Below are 17,447 nucleotides of genomic sequence, written 5' to 3'. Positions count from 1 at the left end.
ATATAAACTAGAGTTAGAAATTAGACTAGGTGTTCCCCAAGAGGTTTGGGGTGTTTTTTTGGGGCATGAGGAAGGTTTATGTGTAGAGTCAGCTGCTCACTAGTACCAATGAATTTAGGTATTTATTTTGAAGTTAGTGAAACAAGATCATCTTATGTGGCTGTATTTGTTTTTTTCTTTTTTTTCCCCTTGATTTTTAACACAGTCATCTGATTTAATGCTGTTCCATGATGCTTAGACACATCCCCGGCTGTCATGCGTGGAACAAACACTGTGCTCAGTAGTGAGCTCCACGTAGCTGTGAATGACTCCTTGTTTCCTGCTTGTTTCCACTGAGACTGGAGTATTTAATTTGCAGAAAATGAGAATGTTCCTCATACCAGATTTCTAGGTGCTGAGTGTGTGTTCAGAGGAACAGCCTTTGTCCCAGTTGAAGTTGCTGGGTTTTGTTTGTGGTTAAATGCTTCAGGGCGTAGGACCACAGGAGCTTTGCTTAGAAGAAACTGTCTTAATCTCTGCTGCTAGAGAAGAGATGAAGACAAGGTCTTTCAGCTTCAGCTAGCTGTGGGTGCCCTAAACTACAAGTTATCACCATAGGAGACTTAAAAAAAAAAAGGCAATTAATATGACCAAAGACTTCGAAACTTCTTTGTAAGAGCTTTCTGAATAAATAGCACCCAGTTTTGAACCTGTTTTTTGCCAAACCTTGCCAAGCTCTGAATCAGGATCCCAGCTCACTTGTCCCAGCTTCTTAGGAGTGCAGCCTTTTCCAGATGTTACTGTGGGAACTGACTCTGTACCAGGAAGTCCACATTTCCTGTGAATGTAATAAACATTAAAACAGGTCACAGCCATAACCCCCAGTGCTAGTGTTAAAATATTTGCAGTTCAAAACTTATTTTGTGGTGGGTAACTTTATACCTAGATATCAGTACGCCACCCAGTGGATGGCTTACATCATCATTCTTAGGAGTTGTCAATGTTTCCCCTTTTATTACTGTCTGTATTTTACAATTGCATTTCAGGGTTAGATGGTAGAGTTTAGGATTTAACCATTCCTGTCAACTTAAATTACAAGATCAAAAAACTTTGCTGGAATGCCAGATCCAAAAAACCTGAAGTATTTTGTACTCCTTCATGCAGTAGTAGTGCAGTTTAATATGAAACCCAATAGTCAAAGACTTCTTGGTGATGTGAATGCCATCAGAGACCACAAAATGAGAAGGTGCAAGGTAATTGTTTGCTGTATGTTCCAAATAACTACAAAGGAAATAATTTTATATGTAAACGTCAGTTTTATCTGCTAGTATAGAACAAAGGCTGATGTTAAAATATCTCTTTTTCTCTCCTTCTGTGTCTGAAGATCTCCTTTATCTTAATATTTAAAACAATTTTTTTTAAAAATTGAAACTTATTAAAGTGACAAAGTTATTATTCTATGAGAAGGTATGTATGGGCAGCAAGGCATTAATTTATTCACCAGCTTTGCCATGTACTTATGGAGTTGCTGCAGTGCAAATGCTGTAGGACAGAGGCACATGTTGAATTTTCCACAGTACTTCTTGCTACGGTTGTTTTCATCTGCCATGTTTAAATAAATCCTACTTCCTTAGCACACTCTGTACTCAAGACTTCAGTTGTGTATTGTTATTTGGAGCCTGCATAGAAGGTGTAGTCCTGAGAGATAAGTAAGTTTAACTGCTTTAATGTTCTCCTTCCTCCCCGCTCCGCTTTTTTGGCTTTTACTTCTGGGTACCTTTTAAACCATATTTGTATGTAAATTCTAAACAGTCTTTTGGGAATCTTCTTGTATTTAATTTGATACAGATTTTCCATCCTGTGTCCTAATTCCTCCCCCATGACACCCCCACCCCCCCAAGCCTGTTTTGTCTTCTGTTGACATACCCTTTTCAGTTTCCAGGGGTACTCATTCAAAGATCAGATCCCTAACAGTAACCTATAGATTTCATTGTTTTCATTCTCTTCCCTGGATAAGAAAGATACAAACCAACAAAAATTATCTCTTCCCCTCCCCCCATCCTTTTTTTTTTTTCTTTCTCCAAATGAACTTTAATTTTTTGCTTCAGTAGTTGGTCCTCTTTCTGTTAATTACTGAGTTTGGCAGAATTACTCTCTGAAGACTTTTCTGGCTTCATTGCCATCTGAGGTACTACTACTAATTTTTGTAAAAGTACTGGTGACGTCAGTAGTGTATGCCAAATAACTGAAATTATTTCAGTCTACAGTATGATAGCAGATAGCTTGCAAAGTTGCTCTAATCTTTCTTGTGCTTGCTGACCACGGTCACCTAAGTCAATGACCAGTATAACGTACATTCCCAGACCTATGCCAATGAAAAATCTTAAAGAACAGGCAGATAGCACACATCTATATCTGTATGTGTTGTATTGCTCATAGTGGTTTTCATGGGAAGAAGTATTTCCTCATATCATTTGGGAGGATTTTCTTGCATAGAAACCAAATTAAGAAATGCAACCAGACATCCATAACTGGACAAAGTTTGGTATTTGGTTATCTCCACCCTCGGATTATTAGTATCAAACATTTCTGTCTGTAAACCCAGTAACAGTGTTCCCAGTGCCAGAGTCTACAAGTGTTTTTTCTGACAGCTTCCCTCGCGTTGATGGGCTCTTTCCAGTGGACAAGCAGTGAAGTGCTTGTGCATATAATTGTCTGAGAAAAAACGCACAAACAAACCAAACGAACCACCTGGGAAAAAAAAACCCAAAGTCTTCCTAGGGTTGTCTGATACTGGATTGTGTTGCGTGTTTTAAACATCAAACTTATGTTGCTAAGAACCGCATCTTTCTGGGTGAAAGTGGAAAATAATGTTGTGATAATAACATAAGAGTTTTATGATATACAATCAAAAGAAAGTCTCTGAATTGCTGAAATCAGGCTGTAGACACTTTCTACCTGTGTATCAAAAGTACCTTAGATTGTTTACTACTTCCTACATTTCCTGATCAAGAAAATATGTAATATTTAATAATATTTAAATGACATCTTCAAACCAACCCAAAAATCCCAACTTGAATGTCAGAATACTCCTTTGAATATGAATGTCTCACTATTCCTCTCTGCAGGTACGGCGATGCAGTGAACAGGAACTTAGTGGTGGGCACCCTTTCGTGGCCCTCACCATGGGTCATTGTGATAGGATCCTTCTTCTCTACCTGTGGAGCAGGTTTACAGAGCCTTACCGGAGCACCCCGGCTGCTGCAGGCGATAGCAAAGGACAACATCATTCCTTTCCTCTGGGTTCGTACGTCCTGTTTAAAAAAAAGAAAAAAAAAAAAGGGCATTCTGTACATAGTAACAAACAGCTATTTGACATTATGCTCTTGGAAATCAGATTTATTTTCCCTAGTTTGCCCAACATTGAAGTGAAGGTCAATTTTTTTTTTTTTACTTTAAGGCTTTGTGGTTTTTTTTTTTTGTTAAAAAGTAGGAATAATTTTAAAGAGTATGAAAAGACATATATGGTAATTTTATGAAGAAGTCCAACATCTAATTCAGTGAAGCACAGGAAGCCATTAGAATAATTTGACTCCTTGCTCTACAGAAACAAGTATTTAGGAAAATTACTATTGTTTTTTACAATGTAATTATTTTTTTTTTCTTCCATTATAACCTTATGAAATACTTGGAAGATATGCTTAATGTTTCTGTTTGTTCAGGTTTTTGGTCATGGAAAAGCAAATGGTGAACCGACATGGGCTCTTCTGTTAACAGCATTAATTGCTGAGCTGGGAATCCTTATTGCTTCGCTTGACATGGTGGCCCCAATTCTCTCAATGTAAGAAATAGGGTGGTTGCTATTTAAGAAAAAAAAAAAAGGGAGGGAGCGGGCAAAGGGGGATACTTTTACGTTTTGCTAATTTGATTGTCTTTCAAAACCATATATTAAACCAGTAAAGCAGATTATTGGAGCCTGAGTTCCACTTTTATTATTTCCACAAATTCTCTGACTCTAGGCTCTACATGCAAATCTGTTTGTTTCTGCTCTGGAGTATTCTCCAGAACAAAGATAGTGTTGATGTTGTGGATAGACCTAACTTGGTCTAACTTGATTAGAAAAACTGTTATAACTACTTTATACTTATAGTTCAGGCTAATAAAAATCAGAGGGGTAGTCACATGTGACAGGGCAGCCGTATTTTGACTGTAAATCACTCAAGTGATTATAATACATGCCAGAATCTATAAATATGTGTGCTAAAAGGTTTTGCAATTTTTTTTGCTTCTGCAGGTTTTTCCTGATGTGCTACCTCTTTGTTAATCTAGCATGTGCAGTGCAAACACTTCTTAGAACTCCAAACTGGCGGCCCCGATTTAAATACTATCACTGGTAAGCAAAAGGCCAGCACGCTCAATGCCTGGTCTGTAAACAACAGTGTGGGTTTTAGAGGAACATTGTCTGTGAGGGTTGTGGGCATCTTTTATTTCCCTGTATATTAGTTCTAGACAAGAGTACATCAATGCAATAATATTCGTGGTAGACCAGACCCAGATATTTAATGGTATAAGAATTTCGTTCCAACAACAGGATACTAAAACTGCTGGGGACTGGGGAGATTCATTGGAAGCTTTACTTTCACTGCCAGTTCAGAATAAACAATTTAAAAAAAAAAAAAAAAAAAAAAAAGAGCAAGAGAATAATTGACTTGTTTTTAAGCTTTTCTACCCCACTACTCAGTAATATCTTTGCTTTTCATTGCAGGGCCCTCTCTTTTTTAGGCATGAGTATTTGCCTGGCACTGATGTTCATTTCATCTTGGTATTACGCTTTGGTAGCTATGCTTATTGCAGGCATGATTTACAAGTACATTGAATACCAAGGGTAAGTATTAACTGGATAGAAAAGGGTAGGAAGGAGATTGGGTCTATGTTTTATTAATTATCTCTAGGCTTCACATTTGGAGAAGGAACTGTCCAGAGATATGACTTAGAGGACTCCCCTTATTAGTTCATTTTTAACTTGTTTTACTGTCTCAGTGCTAAACAAAAGCCCCTGAAGCGTTTTATTAAGCCTCTGAAGGTGTTTGGTGAAACTTGAGGGTCACAGGAAGCAGAAACCCTGGCTGGGATCTACCCTTCTGCTGTCTGAGACACTTAATTACCTCAGGCCCTGAACACCTGAGGGCAGTCATCTTATTCCAGCTTACCTGGTGCAAAGGTCTCTCTAAAACAGTCCTTGAAAAGGTGAATCTGCACTTTAGGTTGCTGGAGGTGATTAATATCTGATGGAGTCAGGCTGTAGTATGTCTGTATGACTTAATTTTAACTAATCAGGTATTGAAATGCCAGTATATGCTTGGGAAGCGTTCTCTGTAGTGGAGCGTTGGTTACAAATTAAACACAGAATGTATTGTGGTACCACAGCGTTGTGGTACACATTTTACTGAGACATTTGCATTTCTGTCATGATACGTGGTAGGTATCACAGACGTACATGTACAAATAACAAATATACATGTGATGCATGCTATGTATCACATTATTTAAACTCATTATAAGGTAATGATTTCTCTCTAGCATGACTCTAAGTGTGCAATTAAACGCTCATGAAACCATGTTGGCTAAATCGTGTGTTCTTCACAGTGCAGAGAAGGAATGGGGTGATGGCATCCGGGGTCTTTCACTCAGTGCAGCAAGATATGCCTTACTCAGACTGGAGGAGGGCCCTCCACACACAAAGAACTGGAGGTACTGATTTTAGACTAATAAAATGCACTGTCATGATTATCTACTTACACTTAAGGAATTAAACTGGACTCCAAACAAGATGCTTTTGGTCTGTGTGAATGAATTTAAATGCCCAGAATATTAAAAAACCAAGTGTTGAGTCTGAGATAAGCTGCCTTGTCGCTGCTCAAACCCTGCTGGGTGGGCCCTAAATAGGCAGAACTTTTGTGTCCCTTGGATCTTTAATCAAAAAATTAGTGAATTCAGAATTAGAACTTGGGGAAACTGTGGAGATCTCTGAGTAAAGAGATCCAGAGGCCCATGGTAACTTGCACTCGGGCCACAAAGAAGTCACTGCTGTCATTCTAGGATTAAAAACCAGAACAGTGGCCAACATTTCTCCCTCTGGCTTTGTGTGTTGAAGACACATTAAGTGGGCAAGAACCCTTCTCTCAGTTATGCATTGCACAACTCGTAGGCTCTGTACAAAAGGACTAGGAATCTACTGAAGAAAAACTTCTATAAATCTTTTTATACTTGCTCAACCATAGTTTAGGAGAGAAAATAATTGAATTGATGTGTAGCAATACCTTAAGGGACAGAAAGCGGGTGGGATCTGTGTTTAGATGAAAATATTAATGGCACAAGTATCCAGCTAGATGTGGAAGGACGGCCTTACAGTAGGAACACAGTGTGTGCTCTAACAGTACTAAGAACAACCTGGGAAATCAACCATGTAAATAAAACACTAATACAAGCCTCTTAAGCTTGTGAACAGGTTTTATGACTGTCAAACCAATGCAGCAGCAGAATTCCCACAATGCTTCACATCTGCTTTGAATCAAGAGAAATACAATGTTAATTAAAACCCTTTTAATATGTGAGATACAGAAAGAATGTACTGATTCAGAGTTCATATTCAAGCACAATTAAAGTGATGAGAGAGGCAGTTTTTTAGAAGTGCTTTTGTTAAAGCCTTAGTAAAAAAATACATTCCCTTTTTTATTTTCTCCAGGCCTCAGTTGCTGGTGCTTCTGAAACTTGATGAAGATTTGCATGTAAAATACCCTAGATTGTTAACATTTGCATCTCAGCTGAAAGCTGGCAAAGGTTTGACTATCATAGGATCAGTGATCCAAGGGAATTTCTTGGAAACTTATGGAGAAGCCCAGGCTGCTGAACAGGTTGGTGTCTTAAACAAATTCCTAAAGTACAAAGGGGTGAGTGGGTAGATAACTTAAAAGTTTCATAATCATACATTGAAAAAAGCGTATCAGGAAGGCTTCCATGAAGTACAGGACTAGTTGAATAGTACTACAGCTGTTCAGTAAAGGGCTTGCGAACATGTTTCAGCTGCCAGTTGTGGCTTTGGGAGTATAATAATATCAATGCTTGCAACTTGTGTAAACAGCCTAACTGCATAAAACTGTCTTAATTTTTAAAAAATAATTACTACAGAAGTTTATGTATGCTGACTGATGGAGAGAAGACGACTGTTTAGTTTTCTGAACATACCACGAAACATTTCAATAACTGTCAGTTATTACAACCTTAGCAAATGTTCTGTGTCTCTTTCAGTGTGGTGATAAATTTATTACAAAAAGCATTGAAGGATGCTCCTGAAAATTTGTTAATAAATCATTTAATCTTCCTCACTATGTAAACATGACATCATAGCCCTGTTTACATCTGTATAGTATCAACACACTGGTGATTTCTTCCCTGGAGGCTGTTTATACAGGAAAACTGTTGTAAAAGGAAAATTAATTCATAGGCCTACGTGTTGACCAAGTTTGTTTAGTTTTTAAACAAATAAAGAGTATGGTATTCTTGATAGGTGGGGGGGGGTTGGTGCTCCTATTTGTAAATTGAATGTAATAACACAGCATGTTACATAGAAATCTGAACCTGGAAATGCGAATGAAGTTAATTAACCTTGGGTTTAAAAAGGTGAGTGTTTTAGGATTAGAAAATGGGAAGTGAGATAGTAGCACAGATACCACTAACTACTGCTGTGAATAAGAGCTTATAGCACAAACAAAAAAAAAATCTGTTAGAAATAATTATCTTTGGAAGGGAACTGTGTGTGTTATAAACAAGTATTATTCACAGTTAGTGGGTATTTTCTTTTTATTAAGGAAGTTGGATGAGCAGAACTTTGCTTTGAAATGTGTTTTACCTGTGGACGTGTGAACCTGGAATTTACATTGTAATCACACAATAGAGAAATAGAGTTCCTTTTGGTTGTGAGGTTTGTCCTTGTCTGTGTTGCAGACTATCAAGAATATGATGGACATTGAGAAGGTGAAAGGCTTTTGTCAAGTAGTTGTAGCCAATAAAGTTCGAGAAGGAATTGCCCACTTGATCCAGTCCTGTGGGCTGGGTGGCATGAAACATAATACGGTGGTTTTGGGATGGCCGTATGGCTGGAGGCAAAGTGAAGATCCCAGGTCATGGAAGACATTCATAGGTGAGCTTTAAAGGTTCCATGTGATCAAATGTTGTGAACAGAGATGATGATCTAGCAGCTAAAATTCATGTCTAGTGAGTGCTTAGAAATTACGGATTTGAGAGATACTGTTTTTATGGCAAGCTATTGTTTGTTTCCTAGACAGTCTCTGTCCTTTCATTGGTCCTAACCTATGCATCTCTCTTCACTACTGGAGCCAGCACTCCTTGCTGGTGTGTCTCTCCTTCCCCTGTGGTCCAGTTACTTAACACAGGCAGACTAGAACAGAGCAGATGCTTTCTCCTCATACTTAGCTTTGAAGATTGCTGCTTTTATTTCAAACATGAAATAGGACTTGCGTTCCTGTCAGTCCGCTTTATCCTAGCTTTGTCATTTGGTCTGGCCTGTCTATACAAGCCTTGCTGTGCATACTTTATGTAAGCAGTGACTTACGGTTTTCTGACATTTGCTTGGTGAGTAACTTTTTTTACCATAGATCACTCTTGCAGAATTGCAAGTAACTGTTCTTCCCCTTTCGGGCAGGTACTGTTCGCTGCACGACTGCAGCCCACCTGGCACTGCTGGTTCCCAAAAATGTGTCATTCTACCCCAGCAACCATGAGCGTTACAATGAAGGCAACATTGACGTGTGGTGGATTGTGCATGATGGAGGCATGTTGATGTTGCTTCCTTTTCTTCTCAAACAGCACAAAGTAAGGAGCTAGCCACAGGATGTTTGTCACCCACCTACTTCTGTGTGCATTAAAGACAACAGGTCTAGTAGCAGAGCCTGTGTTGATAAACGGGACTAGATATATTGATAAATTTCTGTTTCACAGAGCAAAATATTATTGGTTCAAGTACTGTAAGTTTGTGTTCCCTCACCAGGTTTGGAGAAAATGCAAAATGAGAATTTTTACTGTAGCGCAGATGGATGATAACAGCATCCAAATGAAGAAGGACTTGGCTACTTTCCTCTATCAACTCCGAATAGAGGCAGAGGTAGAAGTTGTAGAAATGGTAAGAGGTTTGAGCCCATTTTTCTTTTTATGATGCACATGGTGGTATTTGGCTATAACTTGATTACAAGCACAGTATATTTTTTTTCTTATTTCTGCAGCACAATAGTGATATCTCAGCATATACTTATGAGAGAACTCTTATGATGGAACAGAGATCTCAGATGCTGAGGCAAATGAGGCTGACAAAAACAGAGAGGGAAAGGGAGGTATGTAATTTGTGGTTGATTGGCTATGGGCTGCTGAGGTGGATGACATAAAGTGCCTTCCTGGTAGTGTTTTATATAGCTGCTGCTTAAATTTAACTCCTGTGTTCTAAAGATGTAAAGAAATACTTTTAGTGTAGCTTTTTTGTTTCCCAGAATTGCACGAGTCATTGAATAGCCTGGCTGTACTTGGAAAACCATGCTAGAAATTACTTGTTTTAGGGGAAAATGATGGCAGCATATATGCTGTAGAAATGATTTGTGTTCCCCTTTGTGATGTAAATGATACTTGATGACTTGAGGATATAAGTCTTTTCCCTTCCTTAACCTTGTTTTTGCTTTATATGGGATGTCTGGGGTTTGTCCCAATTTATAGCATATCCTGTTTTCCTACTGAAGATTTCATTCCAGTTTGGACTGTTAAGAAATGTAGCTATGAAGGGTGCAGATGATCTAATTTTTCTGTATGTGTTTGTCCAAGTTTTTTGTTGTTGTCAATTTTGTTCAGACCATGTCATGATGTGGGCTAGACGTCTTTTTCTCTTCTATAGATACAGGCCTCTCTTAGTCCAAATTCTGCACAGCTTACACCTGTCAAAACTGTTTAAAGTCAGCTTGGTATGTAAGATTATTGGCTAGGGCAGATGCTTGGTATCAGAGCTGTCCTAAATACTAAATTGACTGTACAAAATAAAGGATACAATGGAACAAAAAGTCTTTCGTTGCTTAAACAGAACCAGAGAACATAAAAGAAAGTCTCCGAGTTCACTGTGTCACTCATGTGCCCTTTAGGCTCAGCTGGTAAAGGACAGACATTCAATAGCACGTCTAGAGAGCCTCTACTCAGATGAAGAAGATGAGGGGGACCCAGTTCCTGAGAACATCCAGATGACCTGGACAAAAGAGAAATGTGATGCTGAGAAGCGGAACCGAGGCAGTGCTGTGGGAAGCTTTAGAGATCTCATCAGCATTAAGCCGTGAGTCTTGTCAGAGTCAACAGCTTGCACCTCCTGAAACTCTAGATGTGCTGTGCTTTTATTATCTTTTGTCTCCTAATCCTAGGCTTAGACTTGTGCAATAAACATTGAGATCTGACTACTGAAGACAGCAGTTAGCCTCCTGAAAAATCTCTAACCAATTAAACATGGCACACGTCCCTCAATATTTTGCTTGGTATAGTCAAATTCTAAGTTGGAGCCATTAAATCCTATTATAACTTTCCTCCTGTCTTCCAAATATCTCAACAAAACACACAATTAAAAACCAGACTGATAATTTCACAGATCTAATGTGTAGTGGGATGTTTAACACAGCAAGGAAGAAGCTGTTGAATTGATGATGAATGACTGTGAATAGAATACGTGTGTGATAAGACCGTCTAAGACAGACTTGCTGTTGAAGGTGCGCTGATACCTAACAACTGCCTTAGTATTACCTTGAATAGCTACAAGTAAAGCTGTATTTGTGGCTTTGTTTAAAAAGATGTGGATCTCCTGTGACTCTACTACATCTTACACAAAGAGTTCACTCACTCAGCTTTGTGTACTTGGCAAATTTGTAGATTTTTCTTCCTAATAAATCATTGAGAATCCAAATCTGGTTTAGGATGAATCATACATAGTTTATATACTGTAGAAATTCTGCTGAATTTGGTGTTAACTACCTGTACTTTTTCCTCTTCCATGCTTTCAGAGAGTGGGAAAACTTGTAAGTTTGTTATTTAACTTAGAAGTACATTAAGATGGTTGAGAGGGAAGGCTTCATTTTCTCAACTAAAAGCAGGAAAACTACATGTAATTATGGAAGAAAAGGAGTTAGAGTTGAGCAGTCCTAGCAAAGTTTTTAAAGAGAGTAGGATTAGCCACTTAAGCTAAGTATATTTATAAATAGCATGTAACAAACTCCAAGAGTTGTCCTAACAACAACTAAGGATAGAAAACAATTGCAGGCCTGAACCTATTTTCTTAAGGCGAGCATGACACAAGAAGTGGGAAACACCACTCATTTAGAGAAGCTCTGGTTCCACAACACTGCTACGATGTTATGTCTGGCCATTTCTGGACACTAAACAAACCCTTTCTGACAGCCTACACCTTCAGATCACTGGGGAGATGCCAATTTTAAATGTCACTTCAGAGAATACCAGGCCTTTATTTTTCAATTACTTTTCCAAAACTCTCCACAGTCAGTAACAGTATATTGTTGCTGGTGCTGGTTTCTTCCTCGCTTCCTGTAAACATAATCTGGCCTCTGTGTTGTCCCTGGCTTTCTGAAACCGACGTGGTGAAGACAGAGGATGTCCTTGCTCTAAATTAAATAAAAAACATGAAATAACAGAGAGGTAATTCAAAGTGGGTAAATTGTGGTGTTAGTATAATAAACATTATTCTTACCATTGCATCTTCTATTTTCTGTATATTGAAAGTATTTCTTTGCAAACCTAAATATTTGGAAGAGCAGCAAGGTTACTGAAGACTTTCACTCATAACATCTAAAGCTGAATTAACCAAACTACAGATTCTTATTTGGTTCGTTTCTCCTAATGCTTGTTTTTAATATATTAAAATGAAGGGGGAAAAAAACCAAGTGGAAAATCCTCAAAGCTGCAAATATATTCTCCCTTCGAGAAGTCTATTTCTGTATTGTTTTTCCTTTTATGTTACCAAAATAATGGTTCATTTCCCATAGGAAGGAAAGATTCCCTGGCTCAGACTCCCCAAAGAATACTTCTAGTTCCGTTACTGCATAAAAAGATGTTATTTTGTGATGATACCTTCTGAATAATTAATCCTGTTACCTCTCTTAGCCTGAATTCTTAAGAAGCAGAGACTTATGAGACCATGCTGCATCTATTCCCTCCTCTCCCATAACTTTTGAACCAAGTGGCTACTCAAATTTGAAAGCATGATTGAGATTTTAAAGATACTTGGGTCGTAAGTTTTTCTTGCAAATAGCCAGGCAGAGAGGTTGATTACTTTCCAGCTGAAAGGAAGGTTAAAAATACTGTACACTGGAAGATCCCCATAAGCAGGCATACATCCAGCCATTTGTAGGCTGCGTTCCAGCCTAGGAATCCGCAGGAAACCAGGCATTCTCTGGAGATGTCAACTGCTCTTCAACACAAAGACAAGTGCACTCATGAGAAGCGTGGGCTGAATGCAACGGTGCCAGTCTCCTACTCTGTTCTGATGGGTGCCTGAGAGAGAGTTTTCTGGTACTGAGTCCAGAGCGGTGCATGGTCTGTGCTGCCAAGGGAGTGAGGGGATCAGGAGAGGGCTTCCAGGAGGGAAGGCTCTGCAGTCACAAGTGTCCACAGTCCAAGAGCATATGCAAATGCATTTTTAACTTCTTGTGCAAGACTGTAAATCATCCTTATAAAACATGATTCTTGGAGGGCAGTATAGCTTCGTAAACTGGAGACTTGACTCCAGGGTTCTTAAAATCAATGGTCTAGCAGTACCTGAAGAACTCTGAAATCTCTTTTTTATCTTTGTCATTCAGTTTGAAAACTCTTACTGTGTGTTGAGTGGGTATTTAACTCAACAATTAACACAGATTTAAGGTCTGCTTTTAAGGGCCGTTTTAATAATTCAGTTTTCAGAGGCATGTTTCTAACAGTCTGACTGTGCTTCTTCTACAGGAACCAGTCTAATGTCCGAAGAATGCACACGGCAGTGAAGCTAAATGAAGTTATTGTAAATAGATCCCATGATGCCAGACTTGTTCTCCTCAACATGCCTGGTCCTCCAAAGAATACTGATGGTGATGAAAACTGTATCCTTTCAGGCAAGGCCTGGTCCACATAGAAGATCTTCCCTTAATCCATGCTCTTGAATTCATTTTGCCACGAATGCTGCCAAGCTGTAATATGTGACAAAGTGTCTACTGAGAGGGGAGGGTACTGGCTTGTGGCTGTTAGGTAGTAATTGTTTAAAGTATAAGTTGCCAGTGGTTGCTCTGGAAGCCTGGTAGGTTTAAAATCACTCTTGTCTAAATTTTTATGTGCTTTAATTAAATAAATTAAATTTAATAAATAATTTACTTCTCAGTCGTGGGTAGCAGATGTTTAAGGCGGCATTCACAGCAGCCAGTGCTCTGGGCAGGGCACTGTCTGAACTGGAGTGAACAGGAAGTCCTGAAGGAGAGGGTGTATCTCTGGCATAGCTCACACATCAGAATTTGGGAGATTAGTTCCAAGTGCAATGTTCTATTAAGATTAAAATTCAAACCCACAGTACTTAAGCAGTTAGAGGGATACCTGCACCATGCCTCCAAGCAAGGCCTGAGCTGAGGGCTGTGATCTGGTGAGCCTGTTGGCACTGCTGTTCTCTGTCCACAGCTGCTCTTCAGCCTTGGTTTATACCATTCAATAAGCAAGCCTTTCCCTGGCCTGTGCCAAAAAATATATGTCGCAAATCACAGACCAAACGATTGTTTTCTCCTAAATCTAGGTAGTAGTGTCATCTGTTTCACAACAGTGTGCTGGCCAAAGAAAGGATAAAAACTCTTTGTACAAGGGGTTTTTAACCACAGCTCAGGAGAGATTTTAAACTTGATGTTATAGGTGACGATGCTTATTCCTTCACCATTTCCTGGACAGGCTGAGCCACTGGGGCTGAAAAAACACTCAGTATTCATGGAGAGCAGCTGGGAGGGAGTGTGACCATGGAACCTGGTGCCACCAGCACCACTGATGGGCTCAGCTTTGGGCAGTGGTGGGTTCATTTTGGAGCTGGCTGAAACTGGTTCTGCCCAACATGGGGGCAGCCCCATGTCTCATCTCACAGAGGATGCCCCTGCAGCCTCCCTGCTACCAAAACCTTTCCACATAAACCAATACATAGGCTAATCACTTTGTATTTTGGTTCTGGTGCTTCTTTTGTCCTTAACTTCACCAAAACAGACATGGAGTTTCTTGAAGTCTTGACTGAGGGTCTGGAGAGAGTACTACTTGTTAGAGGAGGTGGCCGAGAAGTCATCACAATTTACTCCTGAGCTAGTACGAGCTTCTAACACTGGTCTACATTTACCTTCTTGGCGGTAACGGACATTCCAGTTTTAAATGGAGAAGAAAAAAAGGTTTTTTTTGCCTAACTTTCTCCTCATCCAGTCCTATTCATTGTCTTTCCATTTGCAACACACATATCTTTTGGGATTGCAGTATTGCTGCACCATCCAATTAGCAACATACGTTAATTGTGAAGCTGCCACGTTATTCAGTTTCTGCTTTGGTACTCCAGCATTTGTGCATGTAGTTGTAACACTAAACCTATTTTTAGTCAGCACTGCTATGTGCGGTATTTTTAGTAACTGTATGTAAAGTTAAGACATGGAAGCCAGTTACTTCAAAAAGATTTTAAAAGCTTTTTATATTAGGTTTGGGGGATAGAATTGCATTATATAGCAGCTAGTTTCTGCTGAAGTTCAGCTATGAAGCATTTTCTAAGAGCACACTAAATTGTAAGAGAGGACTGAAAAAGCTTTGTTTTTCTGGGTTTATTTCCAGAACTAAATTCTTAGTATTGGATAAGAATTTATACTTTTAATACATTTATTGATAGAGATTTAAATAAATTATGTTGATATAGTTGAAATTATGTATGTAGCTTGCTACAAATTGTGTTGCTTCTGAGACTTGAGGTTCTGTGAGGCCAGATCCCTATTTATTTTTGTATTTATTTGTCAGAAATATTGGATACGGAGATGCAGACTGTTTAGGATAACAGAGATCTCACAATAAATTTTGAATCATCAGCGGATTGAAGGACCAGTCCTGTGAGGTTCCTCCATGCTTTAAATTTCTTGCAGACCATCCATCAAAGTACATTGAGCATGTTGGAGTCCCGTGTGCAGAGCCAGGTGCTATGCTGCACGCACAGCGATGGGATTGCACTTGCGCAAGTACAGGGGACCTGCTGCTTCCTTGTATGCTTTATGCCCTTAGAGGAAAAAGAAGACAAGACGACCGATATTAGCCAATAAGTCTCTGGACATTTTGTCGAGCCCATCGAGTTGTACTTTATGTACAGAACATTCGTATTTTTTCAATAAAATGTTGCATACACTTTGAACCTACTCTCTGTTCTGTGTGCTATGGTGAGTTACCTAGGAAAACCCCACCTGGCTTTCCCTGCTCAGAACTGCTGTCACCTGGCTTCGGCTCATTGCACCGGTGCGTGGATCCACTGTCTGAGGAGAAGGGGGCAGAGAGGTGTTGGTGCTCCCCCAAAGGGCATGAGTACTGCACTGTGGAGGTGCCAGCTTAGTCCTTAAAGCAGCCTGGTGGTGCTGTGCCTAAGCAAGTAAAGGCTCCTGGGTCTGGAGTTAGTACCGCATGTGATAGCCAGGTAGAACTCCGTACCTGTAGGCTATGAAACACACACAAGCTGGTACCCCCTCAAGATTTCTGGCTGTCTGGGAGACCAGTAATCCCAGACCAGGGACAAGTGTGAGCTAACCTCTATGGGATGGATCAGTAGTATGGGGAGAAGGGTGGGGATTGACACATTCGTCTGACCTGTGTGCTCTTGCTGGTTGGTATACTCGTTCTGTGAGCCCTGCTTCTGGTCGTTTCACTGATGGTATGGCCAATGTGTCTGTGAGACAGAAATCTGCGGAACTATTCCAGGCTTTTATGTTGAATAACATAATAAAAAACCCACGTGTTCTAGGAGTTTTATAGTTTAAGTATGTTCTCTCTGTGAAATAGGACATACCTGATGGGAGCATGATGGTACTACTGTGTGCAAGATCCCTGCAGGACAACAGCCAGGAAACAGCTCTAGCGTGCACTCTCTACTGGGTATTTTTTATTATATTTTTTTAACAGCAGTCTTTGCTTTTTTGGTGTTGAAAACCACAGTTCATTTCAGTCACATTTTAAAACCAATGGAAGGAATAAAGCTATTTGGAGAGAGTCTGTTTTTACATCTTCAGAGGACTGAGTAGTAGCATGCAAGTGTACAGCAATCATGATAGTTAACACCTATTTGCACACATTCTTTTATAGGCGTAATAAAAGAACCTTGTGAAAACTTATTCCTCGGACTTTTGAAGGTCTAACTGTGAGATATTAAATTCCTCTTTCCAAATGCAAACTTTTAATGTAAAAATGCTGAGAAATACATATACATACTTATTCCTTATGAAATTTTATTCATTTGGGTGACATAACTCCACCTCACAAAAGGATTTCTGTGCCATCTATTACCTGACCCAAGTAACCTGTTTGTGGCTTTATTAAGTTTTAACATCAAACCAAGTGAATATCCTTACAGATACATTAGGTTAGGTCTTCAGAGGTGATTTCATGCAATGTGGGTTAAGAAAAACCCTAATTCAGTGTTGTGTCGACCTGAAGGATTTAATAGGCTCCAATTACGCAAGACATTTCTGGATAAGAAGGTTCAAAATACTTGGCTTACATTAAAGTGCAGAGTTGGGGTGCATGTCAGTGAAAACTGGAAGTAGCATGGAAAAGTTTGTGTAAGAAGAACTTTGACGAAAAAGTTAATTTCTAGTTGAGTCAGCTTCTGTGAGGGTAACTGAATGGTCATGTTTCATTCCTGTCCCTACTCTAATACCCTTTTTTGGTAAGGAGATAAGAACATTGCAATTAAAACACAACATGATGTCAATTTAAGCTCTTTGTATGCAAGTATACAGAATTATACTTAAAGCCTCTATGGTATAGTTTTAATAATTTGTGAGTTATTAAAAGAATCCTCCTGTGGCACAAAGATACCACTTTGCTGCATCTTTTCAACTCCGGAAATCTTGCAATCAAAAAATCCTGCCATCAAAAAGCTGTTTTACTCTCAGAGGAGCAGTGTGTTGCTCCCCTCAATTTCATAGCACCGCAACGTCTGCAAGCTAGGATTTGTCTTAGCTGCTGATACCCACAGGAGGGCACTAGGCTGCCTCCTGTGGTGTTCCCTAGGCTTGAAGAAATACCACAGCAGTTACCCAGATGATTTGGAAATTAGTGTTGAGTGGTAATTTTTCAAGCTATTCAACTAAACAGTACTTCTTTGAATTCGAGATGCACTGATAGGAAGTGAAATG

General features: G+C 39.4%; 1 protein-coding gene across 8 annotated transcripts in view; it reads left to right on the top strand.

The window, feature by feature from the left end:
* Positions 1-15,458, top strand: part of SLC12A4 (solute carrier family 12 member 4) — a 50,228-nt gene extending 34,770 nt beyond the window's left edge. For 2 of the 8 annotated variants that reach the window (XM_075101634.1, XM_075101640.1), the window contains 14 exons: positions 1,631-1,688; positions 3,108-3,282; positions 3,702-3,820; positions 4,274-4,372; positions 4,745-4,864; positions 5,626-5,730; positions 6,725-6,893; positions 7,984-8,179; positions 8,702-8,871; positions 9,047-9,178; positions 9,279-9,386; positions 10,176-10,360; positions 13,024-13,157; positions 14,287-15,458. In XM_075101634.1, coding sequence (XP_074957735.1) covers positions 1,631-1,688; positions 3,108-3,282; positions 3,702-3,820; positions 4,274-4,372; positions 4,745-4,864; positions 5,626-5,730; positions 6,725-6,893; positions 7,984-8,179; positions 8,702-8,871; positions 9,047-9,178; positions 9,279-9,386; positions 10,176-10,360; positions 13,024-13,157; positions 14,287-14,378 — 1,862 coding nt within the window. In that variant the 3' untranslated portion in view covers positions 14,379-15,458. The remainder of the gene's footprint in view (positions 1-1,630; positions 1,689-3,107; positions 3,283-3,701; positions 3,821-4,273; positions 4,373-4,744; positions 4,865-5,625; positions 5,731-6,724; positions 6,894-7,983; positions 8,180-8,701; positions 8,872-9,046; positions 9,179-9,278; positions 9,387-10,175; positions 10,361-13,023; positions 13,158-14,286) is intronic. The other 6 variants (XR_012662058.1, XR_012662057.1, XM_075101639.1 and 3 more) reach the window with 6 other exon arrangements.
* Positions 15,459-17,447: the final 1,989 nt, after the last annotated feature.

This window comes from Phalacrocorax aristotelis, chromosome 8, assembly GCF_949628215.1.
Source record: "Phalacrocorax aristotelis chromosome 8, bGulAri2.1, whole genome shotgun sequence".
Lineage (NCBI taxonomy): Eukaryota > Metazoa > Chordata > Aves > Suliformes > Phalacrocoracidae > Phalacrocorax > Phalacrocorax aristotelis.
Note: the sequence above shows the minus strand (reverse complement) of the source record. Positions and strands in the feature narration are given on the sequence as shown.